Source organism: Sorex fumeus, unplaced genomic scaffold (genome assembly GCF_029834395.1).
Source record: "Sorex fumeus unplaced genomic scaffold, SorFum_2.1 ptg000265l, whole genome shotgun sequence".
Lineage (NCBI taxonomy): Eukaryota > Metazoa > Chordata > Mammalia > Eulipotyphla > Soricidae > Sorex > Sorex fumeus.
The window spans coordinates 3,021,401-3,044,716 of record NW_026606322.1 but is presented as its reverse complement, the minus strand read 5'-3'; the positions used below and the strand labels follow the sequence as shown (position 1 = coordinate 3,044,716).

The 23,316-nt window shown below is 37.8% G+C and overlaps 1 protein-coding gene across 2 annotated transcripts in view; it reads right to left on the bottom strand.

Annotated features, from left to right (window-relative positions):
- Positions 1–23,316, bottom strand: part of GSK3B (glycogen synthase kinase 3 beta) — a 192,587-nt gene that overhangs the window by 53,705 nt on the left and 115,566 nt on the right. For both annotated transcript variants that reach the window (XM_056109321.1, XM_056109322.1), the window contains exons 5-7: positions 12,332–12,462; positions 9,408–9,514; positions 3,805–3,902 (exon numbers count right to left, since the gene is read on the bottom strand). In XM_056109321.1, the coding sequence (XP_055965296.1) occupies positions 3,805–3,902; positions 9,408–9,514; positions 12,332–12,462 (336 nt within the window). The remainder of the gene's footprint in view (positions 1–3,804; positions 3,903–9,407; positions 9,515–12,331; positions 12,463–23,316) is intronic.

The window sequence follows — 23,316 nt, the reverse complement described above, 5'->3', positions numbered from 1 at the left end:
AGGCTCAAACTTGATGCCACAGACCTATCAAATCAAGCGCAGCACAACACCATGGTTGCTTGCTATGAGAGGCTGCTGAGTTTTGGGTCTCTAACTGGAGCAGGTGTTGGCAAATACATGCAAATCCAAGAGTAGCAATGAAGATCAGTTCACTATACAGCTGTTACTCAATATATGAGTCACATTCCTTAGCTGCTATTAAGGCTGGCTAGACTTTGCCTCTACAGACCTGCTATCAGAGCTGCAACTGTTACTAACCACTTGAGACCACAAGTTCTCAGTAGTCTTTTTTCACTGCCCAACAAACACGCTCCAGGAGACTGACTGAATGTTGGGCCAAAAAGTCAAAGTCAAGAAAAGAGACCCTGTATCAACTCTCTGTTTAGACTACAATGCTATGAATATTTAAAAAAAAAGTTGAAACATTTGGAGATTAAATAACATACTAAGTGAACAACCATTGCATCAAACAAGAGAAGAAATTTAAAGAGTTCTGGAAAAAAAAAAGCCAAAAACCCACAAGCTATTATAATCTATGGAACACAGAAAACCAGTACTAAGAGGGGGAAGTATAGCATAATATAGACATAAGGAAACAGAAAAAAGCTTAAATAAATAACCTAACTGCCAATCTTAGAAAACTGCAAGAACAGCAACTGAAGGAAACAGAAGGAAAGAAATAAGCAGAGGAAGGAAATAATAAAACCAGAAATCCATAGAAAAGAAAAAGGTTCAATGAAACAAAGAACTACTTTTTTGGGGGGCAGTGGGGTGCTTTTTGGATCACACCCAGCTATGCTCAGGGGTTATTCCTGGCTCTGCACTCAGGATATACTCCTGGTGTTGTTCAGGGGCCATATGGGATTCTAAGGATCGAACCCAGGTTGGCCATGTGGAAGGTAAATGACCTACTCACTGTACTACTGCTCTGGCCCCAGAACTACTTTTTTCAAAAGAGTAACGAAGATTGACAAATCGTTTGCTAAAGTTCACAAAGGGGGGAAAAAAGTGGATTAGAAATTAAAGAAGAAAAATAACAACAAAAATATAAAAGACCATAAAAAATTATCATGAACAACTTTATGCTACAGAACTGGAGAACCTAGGAAAAATAACACCAACTAAGTACAAGATCTTAACAAAGAAATCAGTTGCATTTCTAAGTAAGTAGAAAGCAGTAATCAAAAATCTCCCCCTAAACAAAAGCCCAGGAATCAGAGAGACAGTACAGTGGAGAGGGCGCTTGTTCTTCAGCTGGTCAAATGGACCCAGGTTGGATTCCTGGCATCCCATATGGCAACCACAGAGCACTGCCAGGACTAATTCCTGAGTGCAGAACCAGGAGTAATCCTTGAGTATTTCTGGGTGTGGACCCAAAACAAAAGCAACCAAAAACAAAAAACCCAGGTCCAGATGGTTTTATTAGTGAGTTCCACCAAACTTTCAAAGAATACCAATTACTTCTACTGCTCAAGCACTTTCAGAAAAATGGAGGAAACATGCATTCTTCCTTACAAATGTTAACCTCAGAGGAAAAATAGGCTGATATTAAAAAAAAAAATTACAGACCAGTATCTTTGATGAGTGTGCAAACAATGATCCTCAACAATACCAAATCAAACTCAACAAAACATCAAAAGGATTATACATCGTAATCTAGTAAAATTCACTCCAGGGATGCAAAGGTGATACACCACAAAAACAAAAGGAATGCTAAAAATCACATGATCATATCAAAAGATGCAGAAAAAGCTTCAACATTAATGATAATATTCAAGAAAGTGGGAAGAGACAGGTATGCGGAGATCCGTGACTGGGAACTCTGGGTTCAACGGGACCAGGAGCAGGGATCCCCTGCCTGTTTCCGCCTTCTCTCCAGCGATCCAGCAGTCATGCCCATAAGCTACCTCTGGCTAGCACCAGATAATCTTGTCATTGGTCACCATTCAGATTGCATGTCCTTCTCTTCCAGAAGGGAGCATAACATGAGGCTCATTATAGCCATGCTACTGGACCCCACGTCAGGCTGTTTCACTTGGGGTGCCCCAGAGGGGAGTGGGTGAGAGCCCTCCCCATCCTAAGGCACCCAGTCCTGGCAGCCAAAAACCTCCAGAACCTAACCACCGCCATGCTCAAGGCTGCACCCTGCAAGCTCGGGCTGAACCTCAAACATGAATGAAGCTATTCCTGGACACATCATAAGACACACCCTAGCCATTCTCTAAAAGTACCACACCACATTTGATGGGGCTCAAATCGTAGGCAACCAGTCATAGAGGGAAGTGTATATATATATATATATATATATATACACACACACATATATGTGAAGATATATATACACAGATATATGTACGTACAGATATATATATATATATATGAAAGTTCACAAGGCTCAACCTTTATCAACATGTTAGTGGTATCTTAAAGGTCTTAATGGCCCCTGTCTAGATAGTAACCCCCAAGCATATAGTAAGGTGTGCCACCCTCACAAAGACCTGCTGCGTTTCCACCACATACAAACAACAAGTTAGAAGAGAACAAAACCATGTTTTATAATTGTGACCAAAAGTATTAGTACCTAAGAATCATTTAAACAAAAGAAATGAGAGATTTTGTCAAGAGCTAAAAACCATTAGAGTCAGCAATGCAGCTTAGTGGTAGAGCACTTCACTTCATGCATAAGGCTCTGGATTCAATTCTAGATATTACAGGATCCCTGAGCACTAGTTCCTGAGTACTACCACCAAATACGGCTCAAAATAAAAAACTCTTAAAAAGCAGATAACAAAAGAAAGTGGACCTATATTACACATGCATGGCTTGTAAGAATTACCACTATGGAAATGATCATCCCACCCAAAGCATCATACAGATTTGATTCACTCTCTATCAACATTCCCTTGTTGTTCTTCAGTAACACAGAACAAATACTATTATAAATTATATGAAACCTTAAAATTCCTCAAAGAGTCAAAGTAATTTTGAGTAAAATGATGATGGGAGGAATTACATTCTCTATTACTATAAATGAAAACAGTGTGGAACTGGAACAAAAGCAAGCTCAGAAACCAATGGAACAGAATTTAGCCCCAAGAGAAACCCTCGGACACACTGATAGTTCATTAAGACAAAGGAGATTTAGTAGATTCAGTAAATGCACAAAGTGCATTTAGTAGAGGACTGTAACCTTTGTAACAAATGGTACTGGGAAAACCGTTTTGCATGTTAGCCACATACTAAATGTGAGATGGGGAAGGAAACTAAATTCCTACATAAAATTTCACTCAAAATGGATCAAAGACATTTAAAACCTCGATTAGAATCAGTCTAGCTGTTCTAAGAGAATTAATTTCAGCCCTTTAAATATTAGTTACATGTTAGAGCTAATGAAAGTATGTTAATAAATCCTAAATCATAATTTTGTTTCTATCAGTGGTCTACCTGTACATGATGATACTCCTTCTTCTGTTATACTTTATCATTAAAAATGAACATGCTTTCATTGCTATTCATACTTCATATACACATTGATCTTATGGCTCTTAAGTGCAGTGAACAATATATACTTCTTTTGAATCAGATATCCAAATTCATCTTTCTATGATCATACAACAGAATAACAATTTGATCGGAAATCAAAGGTTGGGTTCTTAAAATTTATTGATAATTGAAATTTCTGTTATCTAGGATTAGATTACTTTTTCCATTTTAAAAAGTTCTTTACGGATATGTATGTTACATTAGATTCATGCAATAGCAAAAAATCCTTTTCGCTCAAAAATTGTGATTCAGTCTTCTCACCTTGATTATTTCCACCAGCTGATCCACACCACTGTCTCCTGGAAATATTGGTTGTCCTAGCAACAGTTCAGCCAATACACAGCCTGCAGACCATACATCTGGGAAAAACAAAGGTTTTATTAATACTTTGTAGTTTAAGGTGCACGGAATAAATGTTTATATACATTTTATTTTACTTTGATCAGAGTAAACATCACAAGCAAAAGACTGTAAAAACCAAAACAGGAACAGTTATCAACTGCATTTTTAAATTGTTAAACCAAATCTTCCACAAAGGAAATAAGACCAGTATGAATAATCTCATACAGTAAACTATCAAAAAATGAGTATTTAAGATCTTTAACAACCAAGACACAATGATTATGTACTGAATATTTATCAACTTGAACAGATATTTATCAAGCTTAAAATATTATCACAGTTTTCACAAAACAGTCCTGGTTTAAATCCACTGTTTTGGCATAATAACTAGCTGCATTTCCTTATTTCGTTAAGAGTATTATCAAATAAAGGATAAATTATATGGTACTTGATTTCTAACTCATCATATTAAGAGTTCCTGTGTGGAAAAGCTAATTTTCAGGTTCTGGATTTTTGGGTTTTGTATAAACTTACAGTCAAGTGTGAGGGACATAAACATAAAACATTGCTGAGCTCCCTATCTAATAAGGAAGGAGAATAATGAGTGGCATGAGACAATTTAGTTGGCCTTATGTGATTAGATGTACTATAAAGCAGGAATGGAAATGACTACATTTTACTGACGTTGAGAAATGACACACAACTCATTTAAGAAATTCAAGTTGATTGTGTCCAGTTCTAAGTACTAATAATCAAAACAACTTCTTTTGTAAATATGTGAAGCAAATACCGACTAGGAAATTTTACTTCACTAAACGCCAACAGTTGCCATATTTGAACATAACTAGAGCTATATGCCTATAGTCGTCAATATTATATTGTCTTAACTGGGAAACAGATACATGAGAAGAATCTTTTTGTTTTAAAACTTTTTTGTTTTTATTATTTTGGGGTTGCAGCTGTGGTGCTCCTGGGTTATTTCTGGAGTGATCAGGAGTGATCTCTGGTGGTACTCTAGGCACTCTATATGATAATTTGAATCAGAGTGACAGTTGATGCAGCTGTAAGCAAGGTGAGTGGCCTATCTCCTGTACTGTATCTCTGGTACCAAACTTTTAAAATTCTTAAAATATGAGCATTAATATTATTAATGTATACGCTTTGTTTGATCCAAGTTTACAAAGTCCTTTACCTTGGTAGCTAATTAGATGAAGATAACATGAATTTACTTATTCCCTCTGTATCACAGAGTAATTCTTCACAGAGGAATTGAAAAACTGCGATTTCTCAGTTACGCTTTCATTAAAAATAAACATGGAAACACTTTCTAAGGCAAGATTTAGTTACAAATGTGAGGCAAGGAGTAAACAATAAGGAATACTACTGTTTACTGGCTGTCCCAGAAGAGTAATAATCCAAAGATTCATGTGGCAACCAGACTAGTGATCTTGAATTAGGACAAATTACTAAAACTAGTATTTATCATTCACTTTTCAGGAGACACCAAAACTTCTTCTATTCATACTTCACAAGACAAACTGATGAAGTTCTAAAAACAGAATAGTAAAACATAAAACAAAAATAGGTGGTGGGCTGGAGTCATAGTACAGCCATAGGTTGCTTGCTTGACACATGGCCAATCCAGTTTTGACCCACAGTATCCCATATGGTCTCCTAAGCCCTCCAGGAGTGATCCCTGAGCCCAGATCTCAGAACAGTCTTGGGGTGGGAGAGAAGTAGAAAGGGAAGAGGTAGAGAGGGAGAAAGGGAGGGAGACAGGGGAGGGACAAAAATAAAGTGCCTTGGTCCACTGAATTTCTGATTATTTGGAGTTTAAGTAAAAAAAATGGCACCGTTTCATGCTTAACTCTATTTCATGGCAAAAATGATCTTCCAATACTATCTAGTTTAACCTATATCCTTCAGAGATACCTGGGTTTCAATGTCTAAATAAGACATGGCTATCTTGAAGAACTGCCTCATTTTCTCAGAAGAAGAGTGCTTGCAAGTTCTATTCCTTCTCATAAAGACGTCATTTGTTTTCATTCTTACCATTTCTCAATAAGACAAAATAATCAGTCATCAGACTTAGCTAGGTCTTATTTTCAAATATGGCAATAATTTTGCCAGAACCAGCGACTACTTATTTTAAACATATTTCTAAAATGTATCCGATATTAGCATACTTCTAAATTACTTTGTTTTAGGACTGTTTACAAATCTCCATAAACTTAAGAGGTAAGTGGCATAAATCTAAAAAAGAGATCAAATCTAAATATGAAGGTACAAAAGCCTCAGCTGAACTATTGAGTGACAGCAATCCCAAATCTGCAAAGTCAGAATTTTGTCTGCAAAAAAAGGGGGAGGATACTGGATAGCAGGTATTTGTATCCAGAGAACTAGCTTCTAATAAAGAAAAAATACTGCATTGCTTTTCTTTTCTGAAAAGATTTCAAAGAACTAGCAGGTACTGGGATATTTACAGAAGTAATGCAGGCCTAAGAGGGTCGAAGATTTATGTAACTGTGTCTTAAAGTGTCATATAATATTGGTATACTGCTATTTTAAAAAACAGACTGCAGGACCATAGAGACAGTACAGAAGGTAGGGATCCTGTCTTGCATGCAGCTAACTGGGGTTTCATCCCTGACAGCCCATGTGCCCGCATTCCCCATCCCTGCCTGGAGTAAGCCTGAACATTGCCAGGGATGGTCCAAAAAACAATAAAAAACCAAATTCCATTGGGTTTAGGTACTACTGGTACAATTCACACTAGTGAATTGGTATGTAAAATTTTAATATTGTATGTACAGATAATAAAGCTGCTAGAAAATAGATGGCATAGAAGGTCCTGTGAAGATGTTTCTTTACAGGTCCTCCTCCAAGAAATGGGATCAGGATTTGGTAGTTGGTGTCAAGTGAGAACCCTTGACTGCATCCTTGTCCTGGGACTGTGCCAGTTATGTCACTCTCAGGGCATTAGAGCAGATAATAAAGGGCCCTCCCATTGTTCATCGATTTGCTCAAGTGGGCCCAGTAACGTCTCCATTGGAGATTTTGTTGTTACTGTGTTTGGCATATCGAATACATCACAGGTGGCTTGCCAGGCTCTGCCGTGTGGGCGAGATACTCTCGGTAGCTTGCCGGGCTCTCCAAGAGGGGCGGAGGAATTGAACTCGGGTTGGCCATGTTGGCTGCGTGCAAGGCAAACGCCCTACCGCTGTGAAAAAACGTATACATGACCTCTCCAATGATAACAGACTGAAATTTTGCTCTAGGAGAGAAACAAGTTAATAACTACTACAATAGAATACCACTTTACTTAGTACTTTGATTAGCAACTTAGTTACTTTTCACAGCCATTCAGGAACTTTAAGCTCCTTAACAGATGGAATGTAACAAAGTCACAATGAAACTTTGCAACACACACATCCATACACCACACATACATCATAAATACACATTTCTGTCTACCCCACTCTCCATTAGTACAGGATAAAGTAAGCAGCTAAAGAGTTCTGGACACTCTAACCCTTAACAAAGGTACTAAATGACAAAACTACTTTCATAAAATACTAAGAGTTATCTGCCTTCTTCACTATCCTAACATTAGCACTGAAAGCATTTTTTTTAATGGATATAATCTGTGACCTTTGGGGCAAATCAAAATGACTTTTGGCATTCTGCCTTTTGGCAAAAATAAAAGTGGCATGTTACTGTTTAAAAATCTTAAATTTATATCAGAAAATTTCTATTTGTCTCAAAAGGCAAAATCTTTTGTCCCAAGTTTCTGTTCTCTATTACTGTGTTTTTTTTGTTTCTTTCTCTTTAGTAGCTGTACGCTTTTAGTAATTTTAAGAAACATAACAATAAAGGAATTTTGACTGCCATTTGTGTTTCTCTTAGTTTCTTATTCCTGTCTAGTCTATCATCTGTTCTATACAAGCATTCTTACTAATAAATTAAAAGAGGGTAAAAGATAACAAAAAGCATGCAGATTGAAGCAAACTGTCTGTACTTAAATTCATCTTTATATAAAGTTTTTTGGTGATGACTTCTGAAGAATCAGTTTAAACTACAAAGGAAAAAAATTAGGGGAGGATGTGCACTTGAGCTGAGTAAAATTAAATAAGCAATTATGACAGAACAGCAGGAATGTCAACAAAATTTAGTTTCAACTTTCTGATTAAAGTTAGGATGAATGACTATCTTTCATTAGAAACTTAATGGATGCAAGTTCTTCAACTTACTGATAATCAAGTTCCAAAGTGACTGTTCCAAGAGAATTAAGAAAATAAAAGAGGGGCTGGACAGAGAGACAGCTAGGGCTCACTCTTCAGCAAAGCACCAAGCCCAAACCCCTAAACTACCCCCACAAAAACAGAAAAGATGTGGAGACATGCGAGGTCTTACGTTAAAAACAAATTGTATAGTCATAAAAGAAAAACTTTATTGTTCTAACAATTTAAGAAATCTAAAGGTAGGGCTGGAGCGATAGCACAGCGGGTAGGGCGTTCGCCTTACAAGCGACCAGCATGGCCGACCCGAGTTCGATTCCTCCGCCCCTCTCGGAGAGCCCGGCAAGCTACCGAGAGTATTCGATATGCCAGACACAGTAACAACAAAGTCTCCAATGGAGACGTTACTGGGCCCACTCGAGCAAATCGACGATCAACGGGAGGGCCTTTACCTTTACCTTTAAAAAAGGTATGAAAGCTCATATTCTATAAGCTGGAATTTAAAAAATTCAACATATATTTGCATATTACCCTTTATTTTACTTATTTATTTTGCTCTTTGGGTCACACTTGGCAATGCGCTGGTGTTACTCCTGGCTTTGCACTCAGGAATTACTCCTGGCGGTGCTCAGGGGACCATATGGGATGCTGGGAATCGAACCTGGGTTGGCCACGTGCAAGGCAAATGCCCTACCTGCTGTGCTATTACTCCAGCCCCGCACATTACTCTTTAAGAAGTATATTTCAGGATCACTGTCACTGTCATCCCATTGTTCATCAATTTTCTCGAGCACGCACCAGTTACGTCTCCATTAGTCCTAGCCCTGAGATTTTAGAAGTGCCACATAGGAGGCTTGCAGGGTCAGGGGAATGAGAACTATCATTGTTACTGGGTTTTGGCATATTGAATACGCCACGGGGAGCTTGCCAGACTCTGCCGTGCGGGCGGGATATTCTCGGTAGCCTGCCAGGTTCTCCGAGAGCAAGAACTAGACAATAAGAAGTTGCGCAGTTGCTTCTTATATATTACATAATATATATATATTAATATATATATTATATATATATGTCTGTATTTGTCTTTTTGGCTCTCTGGCTATGCTGGGGGAGGGACAAGGCATAAGTAATGCCAGGAATCAACCAGGGTCCACATGTGAAAGGCTAGCAAGCACCCTGAACGCAGTCTATCTCTCTGGACCACTCATAGTATTTTAGGAAAAAATATACATTAAAACCAAGATGCAACCAATAATTAGTAGACATTATATTAAAATTAATACTTACCTATACTAGAGGTATAATCAGTGGCTCCAAAGATCAACTCTGGTGCCCTATAGTACCGAGAACAGATATATGAAACATTGGGTTCTCCTCGGACCAGCTGCTTTGCACTAAAAAACAAACAAACAAATAAATAAATAAAAGTAGGAGAAGAAAAAGAAAAAAAATTCTTTAATCTGGATCTTTACCTTTAAAGAACTTAATCACTTATAACAAGATTCAGATGATTTCAACTATATAAGCAAGAATCTATGAACCAGAATAGTCTCTGACAAAAGAAACTATATCACTCTCGGGAAAAAGTATTAATTTTTAGGAAAGCATTACTCAAGAAAGAAAAAGATTAAAAGTCATAAAAAGGGATAGATGCTGAATTTCTTCTGCTCCAGAATTTCTTGAATTTTACCTCTAAAATAACAGAGAGGTAAAGAGGTATCTTTCCATCATCAAAACCCAAAATATACAAGAATGAATACTTCTTACCCAGTAAGATTTTCTTTAAGGGTAACAAACTGGTCACTATTATAATGACAAGTAATTCAGACTTATTTTGAAGACTTACATCCCAATGTACTTAATTTTCCCTCCATCTTTGTTAATTTATTAGCTGTCTAATCATTCTTTACCCAGTAAAAAGACTGTTCCTGTCCTTCTAGGGGAAGAGATTATTGAGAGGTATGAATTCTAACTCTGCTGCCAAGAGCTTAATTATATATTCTCTTAATTTAACTTCCCCTTCTTACTGTGTTACACGATTTTTAGCATTTACGTATGTTACAATAAGTTACTGACATCTTTCAAAGTAAACTGAAGACAAATAATAAGCTACCACTGACATATACTAATGAACCACTGACATATACTAATAGTGAATAAATACAGAAAATACAAAAAGCTCAAAATTGTAACGAGACAAAGAAGGTGAGTAATTTTTGAGATGAAGTATAAGAAAATACTTCAGAGTAGAGAAGAGAGATTAAAGTAGTCACAAGGATATCAAAATACGAGGCTTCTATTTATTTTTGATCAAGGATTTTTGAAGGAGAGACATGAACATTTTATAGTTTTGAATTCTCTCTGAGCACTCATACAACTACTTCACAAATATATATTAATCCCCATTTTTAGATAGCATTCATTGAGATAATTTTAGTATAATTAATAACTATCTTATAAAAGGATCTTTTTAAATTTAAACAATGGGTTCCAATGATATGGTCAGAACAACCATTGTAAGATAAAGAAAATAACAATAACAATGGCCTTTAAATTTCTCCTACTTGACAGAGCTACTGTTTTACTCTTTAATTACCTGGCTGTTAACTTCCCACCCTTTGACGGTCAAAGGAGTTCAACATAGCAATCATATAAAGTCCTAAGAAAGCACCTCCACTTACTTAAAAGAGTTTCATTTTATTCAAGAAAGAATTGTTATCAACTGAGTTGTTTTGTTTCAAGTTGCTACAAACTCCCTCCTACTTAAGAGTCTAGAGTCTTCAGGGCCAGGCATATGGCTCAAGTGACTGACAGCGGGCCTTACATTGCCAAGCCTCAGGATTCAATCTTTGGTACTTGAGGGCTCCCTTAAGTACTGCTTAGGGCAGCTGTGGAGGAACCCTTCTACCACCATTTAATAGTGATCGAACACTACCAGGTATGGACCCAGACTCCCAAACACTGTCAGGCGTGGTCCCCACACCCAAAAAGAAAATCTGGACTCAACTTGTCCAAAACAAGTATTATGGAGAAAAAAAAAGAGACAGCACTATAATCAAGTGCAATAAAAGTGAGCTATGACTATACTTGTGAAGTCTCCTCTACAGTTATAGCATAATTTACTATTACAAATATATTACAAATATATTAGAATAAAGTGATATCTGTGTACTAACAGAATGGTCCACAACAAGATTGTTTTGACACAATGGTGAGAACAAAAACTCTTAAATCTGATGTCTTAGGAGTCTTTTTATATAAAGTCTGTATCAGTTAAGTCATTCTCAGTGGGAAAGACATGCCTTAACAATAAAGCTCATCTGTTTTGGAAAGTTTGTCTTACATATAATAATGAATGCTTTGTTTCAAACATCCAATATGTGTTTTGATTTAATATCCTTCACTCTTTTTTACAGTTGAAAGGACAAAGCTATAGTCTACACAATTAAGCTGGATCGCGTGATAGGTATCTGATATTAGAAAAACTACAAAAAAGTTGAGTCAACAACAGGGCAGACTGCCTGATGAGTGAATAACAATTTTTTTAACTAGTCTTATTAGCTAAAGAATATATACACACACACAAAAATTCAAAGAATACAAAAGCACATCAATGAAAGGTCAGGTTTCTCAATTACAAATAGTTACACTTTGCCTTCCTTGGTGCAATCCATGTTAAGAGTTTGTCATTTATCATTCCATATATAAACCAAGAATTATTTGTATACATGACTGTGTTTAAAAGCATCTATACGATCTATAGCATCTTAACCTTACTTTACTTAATATCTCTTTCAGATAACTCCTTTTAACTCATAAAAAGATGCCTCATTTTTTCCCACAGCAGTAGGTACGACATTTATGTGTATCACAATTTTTCTGGGAAATTTCCTTATGTGGAAATAAACAAGGCCATAAAAGTTACCTACATATATATTCTTTTATAAACATATAAATATTTTAATGGGAATAGTTTCCAGGGTTTAAATTCCTGGGCAAGAGATTCTTATACATACCCAGAAATTGCCAAAACTACTCTCACGGGACAAATTCTACAGCATTTCTTAAAATGCTAATATTATTTTAAAGAATACTAATATTATTTATAAAACCTGAATATTCTAAAAGAACTTACTGAGGGTAGAGGGGGTGCAAGCATAAGAGTTTAAGAAAGAAGGAAAGTAAGGGGAGAAGAAATAAAGTTAGCTTACCTTCCAAAGTCACAGAGTTTTAAGACAGCTGTATCAGGATCCAACAAGAGGTTCTGTGGTTTAATATCCCGATGGCAAATTCCAAAGGAATGGATATAGGCTAAACTTCGGAATAGTTGATACATATACAACTGGAATGAAAAGTAAAAATGGAATTTTTTTTAACCCAAACAAATCAGAATCTTATGTACAAGGTAATAGAGCTTCAGGAAAAGAACATATAAATTTTCCAAAAACAAATTTCAGGTTACTTTTCTATTAAAATTTCCGTAACTTTAACTTATATTATCTATAAAATGTGTTGTATGAAACATCCTTTAGTAAGTTAAAAATAAATTTGAGGCCAAAGAGATATCACAGTGGGTACGTTGCTTGCTTTGCATGCAGCTGACTGGGGTTCACTCCGTGACACTGCATATGGTCCCCAAGCACCGCTCAGGAGGATTCCAGAGCACAGAGAGGAATAAGCCTTAAGCAAGCTGGGGGTGGCCCAAAAATGGAAGAAAGGAAGGAAGGTGAGGAAAGGAGAGGAAAATTTTACAAAGTGCTTTACAAATTATTTTACTAATATCTCTACGATAGGCTATTCTTATTTCAGTATATAGATTAAAAAGCACAGAAATATTCTAAACCAAGTGGACTAGCAAGTAACAATATTGATGGGATAGTCCAGTGGGTGGCGCATCTGCCTTGCACATGGCCAACCCGGGTTCGATTTCTCCGTCCCTCTTGGAGAACCCGGCAAGCTACTGAGAGTATCCCACCAGGCAGAGCATGGTAAGTTACCTATGTTGTCATCTTCAATATGCCAAAAACAGTAACAACAAATCTCACAATAGAGATATTACTGGTGCCCGCTTGAGCAAATTGATAAACAATGGGAGGACAGTGCTACAGATGCCAGAGGGAAGACTTGCATTTTGGGGGCAGGTATATTGGGCTACAACCCTGGGTACTCAGGGGAACATTCGTGGACACAAGAATTTGAAAGAAGGTCACAGCCACTGCAGCAGCATACAAGGCAATTAATTACCTGACCTCTTGTTCTATCTTTCTGTCCCAGACCATGATTCCTTAAAAGTACCTGCAGTTTCTCTCTGCCACGCCCCATTTTTGTTGGCAACGCCCACATCCTGCCAATACTAGAGGACCAAACACATACATGATGCTCGGGATCAAATTAAAGTGGCCACAAGAAAGGAAAGTACCCTATCTGCTGTACCATCTCTCTGGCCCTAAAAGGCAAAAAGTCTTAACCCCTGTATTCTCTCTCCAGCCCAAAAGTATCTGCAGTTTCAACATTCATAACAAAACTTTTCTGAGAAGTAAGCCCCAGAGGTTACAAGAGACTTCGAAGAACTCAGAGAGGACTGAGAAAATCTATAATTAGTGATCTAGCAAGACATTAGTAAAACTTAATGGGACTAATTACTGTTCATGTTAATTTTTTTCAGAATTACAGACTTTAAAATGCCATTTAAGGGGTTGGAGAGATAGCACAGCGAATAGGGCATTTGCCTTGCACACAGTCAACCCGGGTTTGATTCCCAGCATCCCATATGGTCCCCTGAGCACCACCAGGAGTAACTCCTGAGTGCAGAGCCAGGAGTTAACCCCTGTGCATTGCCGGGTGTGACCCAAAACGCAAAAATAAAATAAAATGAAATTTAAAAATAGATCTTAAGCCTACATGGAAGAAAGAGCCAAACTCAGACCTTCTGTTTAAAAGTCAAAAGATTAGTGTTTTGGTTTTAATCTTCCTACGCGCGCGCGCGTGTGTGTGTGTGTGTGTGTGTGTGTGTGTGTGTGTGGTGGAGGGGGGGAAGTGGGGAAGAGGACAGAGAAATAGTATGGTGGGTAGGAGGTTTCAAAAGGGATTCCATCTCTGGCACCCATATGGTTCCCCAAGCACCACAGGGAGTATTCCCGAGTGCAGAACCAGGAGTGAGTCCAAACACCTCTGAGCATCACCAGTCCAAATACCTCCTTCAAACAAACAAACAAACAAACAAAACCCACAACGCTTTCTGTGTACTCATCTTTCTTGCCTCTACTCTAAATTACATACTACCAAAACAAAAAAAAAGTTATTTTAAGGGTTCAACAATAACTATCTTGATTAGAAACAATAAACAGTTAATGGTCAAGCAAAGCTTTGACATTAGGCACCATCTTCAAAGCCTATTGCAAAGGGAAAGTCAACATGAGACCTAACTTCTTTTCAAACAGACGCAGAGAAAACTGCAGACAGCTGAATTTTGTACATCTTTAATGTTATGCTGAACTAAAGTTGGAAAGGTCTATGACTTAAAATACAAAGCATTTTTGGAAAATGTGTAAGTAAAGACTGAACAGAGTACAGATGTTAAGGTGCTTGCTGCCACCCCCAGTTCAATGCCAGGAACTGCATATGTCCCCTAAACATAGCAATGAGTGATTTCTTGAATACAGAGCCAGAATTAAGCCCTGAGCAAAGCTGGGTGGGGTTCCCAAACAAAAAGTACATAAAAGACCCTCAGAGAGACAAGCAATTTTATGTATCTATGCCATTTTTAAAATCTTTTATTTTTTTTGCTGTGTTTCTGGTCACAAAACCAATCTTTCAAGTCCTAATGTTTTACTCTCAGGAGTTCAAAGAGTTTTTTGTAATACTCCAAGAAATGAGCTTCCATATGAAACAGTTCACAGACATGAAGTTACTAAAAGAAAGATCTTATTTACTATGTCAGGCCACTAATGTCTAGTTCAACAAGAATCAATAAGAAAAACACTTTTGTAATCAAAAAATGGTTAAAAGGGGATGGAGAGACAATATAGCAGTAAGGCACTTGCCTTGTATGCAGCTGACCGCCTTTGATCCCTTGCACTGTCTGTGGTCCTCAGGAACCTCAAGGACCTTGAAAACCCCAGAGCAAAGAGCAAGGAGAAAGCCCCAAGCACAGCCCAGTGTCGTTCCAAAACAAAACCCAAAATGTTAGGAATTGAAAAAGGTTAAGATGTTTTTTAATAATTATATTTACAGTAACAATGAATTCTTTTTTTTGTAAACATACCAAGCTCTTTGCTCTGGGGTTTTCAAGGTCCTTGAGGTTCCTGAGGGCCACAGACAGTGCAAGGATCAAACGCGGTTGGCTGCATACAAGGCAAGTGCCTTACTGCTATACCAAGAAATCATACAATGCTGCCAACACTGGATACAACTGAGCCATAAATCAGTACCTGACTCTGCAACTGATCTATGTGACAAGAGAAACTTTCAACCCTGTTTTCCATTCTCTTCACTTTATCTTTTGAAAAGTAGCACTGTAGTACTGTCCTCCATTGTTCATTGATTTGCTTGAGCAGGCACCAGTAACATTGCACAACAAATTGTGAGACTTGTTGTTATTGTTTTTGGCATATCGAATACGTCATGGGTAAGAAATAAAATTTTGTATCTATTTTGGTAGTTATTGGATAATATAATTTATTGGATGTCAGTCATTTTTTTGTTTGGCATGTAATATTCTACATAATCATGTAATAGGCATTCCAATTATTTCAATTTTATATATAAAGTGAGACAAGAGAGAGTGTAGTCATTTTGTTCAATATCATATATAGTATATTCAGGTGAGTTTGTTTCCAATTTATGGTTCATTTTAATTTTTACAGAGAAGTGTATAAAAGGTAATCATTAAAATAAGGTGCTCATTTTGGTGAGGGTTTTCATCATAAACGGGTGATGATCTTGTCAAATGTTTTCTCTGCATCTATTGACATGATCATATGGTTTTTATCTTTTCTTTTGTTGATATGATGGATTATGTTGATTGATTTCCTAATGTTAAATCATCCTTGCATCCCCGGGATAAATCCTACTTGGTCATGGTGTATGATCTTTTTGATGAGTTGTTGAATTCTACTTGCTATTATTTTGTTGAGAATCTTCGCATTCCTGTTCATTAGGGATATCGGCTTGTAGTTTTCTTTTCTTGTGGTGTCTTTGTTTCCTTTTGGTATTAGTGAGATATGGGCTTCATAGAAACTGGGAGAGTTTCTGTTTCTTCAATTTCCTGGAAAAGCTTGAGTAGAACTGGCAATAGATCTTCTTTAAATGTTTGGAAAAGTTCGATCCTCCCAGGATGGGAGATGCATGCTGAAAGTGACTATAGACTGAATATGATTGCCACTCAATGCCTCTTTTACAAACCACAGCACCCAAAAGGAGAGAGAAAACAAAAGGGATTGCCCTGCCACAGAGGCAGGGTGGGATGGGTACTGGGATCAGTGGTGGTGAAAAATGAGCACTGTTGGAGGGACGAGTACTCGATCATTGTATAAGTGAAACCCAAGCACAAAAATTTGTAAATCTACAACGGTACCTCAAGGTGTTTCACTAATAAAAATTAAAAATAATAAAATAAGGTGCTCACCAAGTAAAAACTACAATGATGAAATCTTAGAAATGCTCTTTTATTTTTTTTTTTAAATTCTGGTCATATCCAGTGGTGCTCAGTGCTTACTCCTGGCTCTGTGCTCAGGCATCACTCCTGTGAGTCTCAAAGGACCAAAAAGGGACTGAACCCAGGCTGGTTATATGCAAGACAAATGCCCTATCAACTACACTACTGCTCTGGCCTCTAAGTCTTTTTATTTTTTTTTAAATGAATCAGTGACAGAGTTGCAAAACTGTTCATGATGGGATTTCAGTCATACAATATTCTGACACAGTGTACATTTCCCATCAGTGATGTCCTTAGTTTCCCCTCCTGCCAGCCACCTGCCCCTTATGGAAGGCACTTTGAAGCACCACTCCCTTCCTCCTTTCTTTTGGGCATTATGGTTTGTTATATAGACATTGAGAGGTTATCAGGTGTTGTCTAATTCATTTTTAAATTCAAGATTTAACAGTGGGGCTGGAGCGATAGCACAGCGGTAGGGCGTTTGCCTTGCACGCAGCCAACATGCCCAACCCGAGTTCGATTCCTCCGCCCCTCTCGGAGAGCCCGGCAAGCGATCGAGAGTATCTCGCCCGCACGGCAGAGCCTGGCAAGTTACCCGTGATGTATTCAATATGCCAAACACAGTAACAACTAGTCTCACGATGGAGACGTTACTGGGCCCGCTCGAGCAAATCCATGAACAATGGGAGGACCGTGACCGTGAGATTTAACAGCATTTCCCTATCAAGTATATTTTTCCAATTTAATTCTTGCAATCATTCTATGAGAATACACATTGTACAGGAAAGGTGATCAAGGCCCAAATGAGTAGTTTGAATACAATTCAAATATAGTAAAAAAAGTTACCAAATTGACCTCAAGTCCAGTGTTTTCACCTGTGGCTATGTTTCAGTTATATTCTAGAGACTACTCAGTTATAAAACATTCTTTATCACAGAAGCCCAGGCACTCAAAAACTTTTAAACTCCTAAGCGAACAGCATAAAAAAGGGTTAGTAAAGAATGAACAGTACTGAAGAAGCGTTAGTAAGGACTCTCAAAAGAGGTGAGAAGGAATAAGGTCTAAAGAACATACTGAACTATTTCAGAAAAAGCAACTTTAACAGTCACAAAGAACTGTTCTATCTTGGTAACATATATTCTCCAAAGGTTTTGACTGAGGTTTGTAAAGACAAGTTTTATGTATTTATCACTTTTTTCTCTCTCCCAATTCAAGATTTTCTACAACAAAACAATTTGCCAGTTACTTTTACCTTTTCAAGTACATAAACATAAGGACAGATCTGTGACCTCAAAGAATAATGTTTAAGGACAGTAGCTCTATTCTGAAAGATCTGTGGTTATATAAAAAGAACTATCCTATTTTTGCACAAGTGGGAAAAGAAGTGTTAGAGTTTTCATGGTACACCAACTTTTTTTAAAAAAAAAATAAGATGGCAGGGGTCAGAGAGATAGTACGGGACTTAAGATGCATGCTTCTCATGCAGCCAATCCCAAATAGATTCCTGGCACACGGTGCCCTCTGCATGGCAGGATGTAATGCTCAAGGCCCCTGAGCACTACTGGAATGGACCAAGTAATCCCCAATAGCACAGGGCTTAATTAAGCAGCACCACATTTTTGGGCCCTTGGATTGAACTGCCAGACAGGCTGGCCAAAAATCACCAGGAAGGATGACCAGATTTCCTGTGCAGTATCTAAAACACCACTCAGATATACCCACCAAATAAATATATAGGATGCCCCCCACACACACTGCCTTGTTTTCCCCTCATTCTGTTATTTCATATATCACAGCTAAGTGAGATCATCCTGTTTTTGTCCTACTGACTTATTTTATTTGAATTATATTCTCCAGTTCCATCCATGTTGCATGACTGCATGTTGCTTGGACCTCCATAGTATTCCATTGTTTATGTATAGTGCACTTTCCATATATATCCCAGCTACTGTTCTGAATGCTGCAATAAAAGATGGTGTGCATATATTCTTTTGAACAACGCTTTTGTGTTCTGGGAGCAGATACAAAAAAGGGGCTGCAGGTTAATATAGTTGTTCAATTATTACTTTTCTATTAAAGATCCATACTGTTTTCTGTAGGTGATGAACAAGATAACATTTCCACCATCAGTGAGAGTTCTATTTTTGTCACATCTGCATCAGCACAAATTATTCTTAGTTTTTTTTTCTTTTTGATATGTGCCATTATCACCGCTGTGCGATGCTATAGCATTATCTTGATTTGAATTTCTTTGATAACAAGTGATGATGAGAATTTTTCATGTGCTTATTGGCCACCCAACTGTCTTCTCACTCTTGACCCTAGAGTACAGTAAAGAGAGTAACAAGGAAGGAAGGATATAAAATATAAAGAAGAGAAGTAAGAAGGTGCACATGAAGTAACAGGGGTAGGGGTGAGGGTTCTAGGGCACATCAGTGGGGTAGAGGGTGCTGAATATATATATATGTATATATAATATATATGTATATGCATATAAGCCATAGAGTCAATAACACTGAAAGCAAGCAGCATAACCAAACTACAACAACCAAACTGAAAAATGTGCCTGTCAAGAGGGAACCTAGGGACAGTGGTGGAGGGAAGTGGATACTATGTAGTGAGATTAGTGCTGGAACACTGTATAACTGGAACTCAACTATGAATAACTTTGTAAATAATGGTGACTTAAAAAAATAAAACTTTTAAAAAGAGGATAATTAATAAAAACAATACTACAAAAATGGGAAAAATATAGGATGCCAAAAATTTCATCTAAATAGAGGAAAGGGAAAAGGAGGGAAGGAAGGAAGGAAGGAAGGAGAGAGGAAGGAAGAGTGGGGGGGAGGCAGGGAAAGGAAGAAAAGAGCATAAAATCCATTACAACAACCTTATTTGGAACAATATACAACTTCAGTGAAATGAAAATATGGTTCCTAACAGTTTACATGCCAATTAATCAGGATAATAAAAAGGCCCTCCCATTGATCATCGATTTGCTTGAGCGGGCCCAGTAACGTCTCCATTGGAGACTTGTTGTTACTGTGTCTGGCATATCGAATACGTCACGGGGAGCTTGCCAGGCTCTCCGAGAGGGGCGGAGGAATCGAACTCGGGTCGGCCATGTTGGCTGCGTGCAAAGCAAACGCCCTATCGCTTTGCTATTGCTTTGTCTGGTTAATTCCGATAACGAACGAGACAGGATACAAACATACAATAAAAAGGAAGGAAAAACTATCTTCATCTGTTTATCTATATAAATATAGAATAATCTCCAGGGTAAAATTTTAAGAATGAGGTAGAGGAATCTACACATAATATGCAACTATTTATTTAGTTTTTGCTTTTTGGGTCACACCCAGCGATGCTCAGGGTTATTCCTGGCTATACACTCAGGAATTACTCCTGGCGGTGCTTGGGGGACCATATGGGATGCCGGGGATCGAACCCAGGTCGCCCGCGTGCAAGACAAACGTCCTACCCACTGTGCTATCGCTCCGGCCCCAATATGCAAGTATTTAAATAAAAAAAAGTAGTTAGATGAAGTCAATTAATACATATTTGCTTATTTGAAAGTGTTAAGATCAGCTGTAAAATTTTAAAAATATATTTAACTCTGGGAAAGAATAAGGTCGAGGGTTGTAACTTTTAACTTAAGGTGGAGGTGCAGCACAACGATACTCTGCATGCGTAAAACCTAAGTTTGATTCCCTGGCACTATCAAAAATGAAACAGTTACAGTTATTTGACTGCTGAGGGTCAGAATAAAAGTACAGTAGGTAGAGCCTTTGCCTTGATTATAGCTGGCCTGGGTTCAATCCCCAGCATCCCATATGGTCCCCGAAGCACTGCCAGGAGTACTTGCAAGCGAGGAATAACCCCTGGGTATCACTGAGTGTGACCCAAAAAGACCAAAAAAAAAAAAACACCAAAATAAAAAATTCTTAAATGTAACCTCTAATAAAAAGTAAAAAGAAAGAAAAATCCCAAGAAGCAAGATCACATTGTAAAAAATCATTCACTGTTTCTCTGAAACAGAATTTTGACTGTTCACTCCAACGGGATACACCCTGGGAATAAAGCAAGCCACAAGACCTTAAGTTATCTTCAGTTAACAGTGGACATACCAGTATCACTATCCTAGGACTACAGTGTGAGACATAACAAATAATCACACTGTCAAGAAAAGGTGGAACTTTTAGTGTAGGAGAATGGAAATGAAGGTAGACAAGATCACTCCCCCTTATATTTTTAAATATATATACATATATATATTTGTATTATGAGGGAGCCATACCTGAAGGTGCTCAGAAGACCATGCGCTGTGCCAGGTATTGAACTTATATTGGTCATGTGCACTTTACCCCCATACCATCTCTCTGTCCGTATGTCTTATTTCTAATTGAAAATATCAATATAAACTTATGTATATATTACATACACTTTCAGATTTTACAAAAACGCATCTGTCCTTTGAAATAGTTATCTTCATATTTTCTAACTCTGCCCACTAAAAAAAACCCCAGAAACAGTAACCAACTCTATAGTAATTATCATCACTAAAAACCATACTGTAGTTTTTAAATATCATTTTTCACTTAAATAAAAGTCTCCTGTAAGAAAAGACTGATTCCAGGTCTGGGGAAGAAATGTAGATGTGAATCTAGAATATTGTCATGCTACAAAGCCAGAAAATAATGAAAGATTATTGACTTATTCAAGAAGCTTTTAAAGGGGGCCGGATCGATAGTACAGTGGGTAGGATGTTTGCTGGGCATGACCCAAAAAGCAGGGGGAAAAAAAAAGACAAAGAAGATTTTAAAACAAACATCCAAGTGGACCTGGGAATGTACCTCCTGGTAAATGTGCAGGTTCTAAAAAGGCCACAAATTCTACCCCTAGTAGCTCCCCACCCAGCTATCCAATCCCCAGCAGCAACACAGATGTAATCCCCAAAGATGCAATAAGAGCACTGTCCCATCCCGGGTGCACCAAAACTTGAGTATGCATAAACACTGCAAGTGTCTGACCTGACATCAAAACACAAGAGCAAAAATAAAAACCTTAACTGCTCACCTCTGCAGGATGGCATGAAATAAATTTGATAAGCAAATCAAAACATATAAGTTCTTTTTATAAAAATGACATTAAGCAGTTAAGGGGCTGAAGCGATAGTATAGAGGCTAGAGCATTTGCCTTGCATGCAGCCAACTCAGGTTTGATTCCCAAAATCCCATATGGTACTTCATGCACTGCCAGGAATAATTCCTGAGTGCAGAGCCAGGAGTAACTGCTGAGCATCACTGGGTGTGACCCAAAAAGGTGAAAAAAAAAAAAAAGATAGGTAGTTAAAATAAGGAAACTTTAAGTTTCTCTTTATGGAAGTATCCCAACTTAAAAATTTCAAAGAAACAACAACAGAATATCAACACAAACCCCCAGTGAATTAATGAATTTTGTCAAGGAGCATCAAGAGGCACAAGCCATATTATACACATCACTCTCACTGTAACTGTCCTCCCGTTGTTCATCGATTTGCTTGAGCAGGCCCAGTAACATTCTGAGACTTGTTACCGTGTTTGGTATATCGAGTACGTCACGGGTAGCTTGCCAGGCTTTGCCGGCAGGCAAGATATTCTCAGTACCTTGCCGTGCTCTCTGAGAGGGGCGGAGGACTTGAACTCGGGTTGGCCATGTTGGCTGCGTGCAAGGCAAATGCCCTACCTGCTGTGCTATCGCTCCAGTTACACACATGAAGAAAGATATTATATTCTTAGGAAAGCACTCAGCCCTAAAAAGCAAACACTCTTAACTCCTATAAAATCCATAGCTAATACATTTATAGAGCTACTCAGGAACACCAGGTGTACACCTGGAGGCTCCAGGGAGAAGGAAAGCAAGTGATGCCAGGGATGAAACTTAGGTCTTATGCATAAAAGACATGTTTTGTACAGCTTTGACATCTTCAACTCTTTGATTTCATTTTTTAAAGAAAAGCATTTATCTAGATGCATATGCAGCTGAAATATTTGCAGATGAAAACTAGCATGTGACATATCAAAATGAAAGAACCAGGGAGTAAAAGGTGGTCTAGATCAGGGCTTCTCAGAGAACCTTTCCACTTGCACTTTTCAACCAAGAAATCTGGATGCAAACTTGGTTATACAGGAATATAAAATGATTGCATTGTAGCACTGTCCTCCCGTTGTTCATCGATTTGCTTGAGCGGACACCAGTAATGTTTCCTCCATTGTGAGACTTGGTATTTAGTACCTAAATTTAGAGGCTTTTCTGCTTCATAAAATGTGTCAGTGTTCTGAACTGGCAATAATTAAGCCACAAACAGGTAAAATGATATCATCACCACTCATAACTAAGATCACAAGTGAAAAACTCAAAAATTACTCCAGATTTAGGGAGCTGAGGAATTATTGTGCTGGTTACAGTAAATAGGAACCTACTATTTTAAACCATAAAATTAGCAAATAGATAGTAAAAAAGCTGTTTTTAGAGGCCAGTGGGATAGTCCAGAGGATAGGGCAT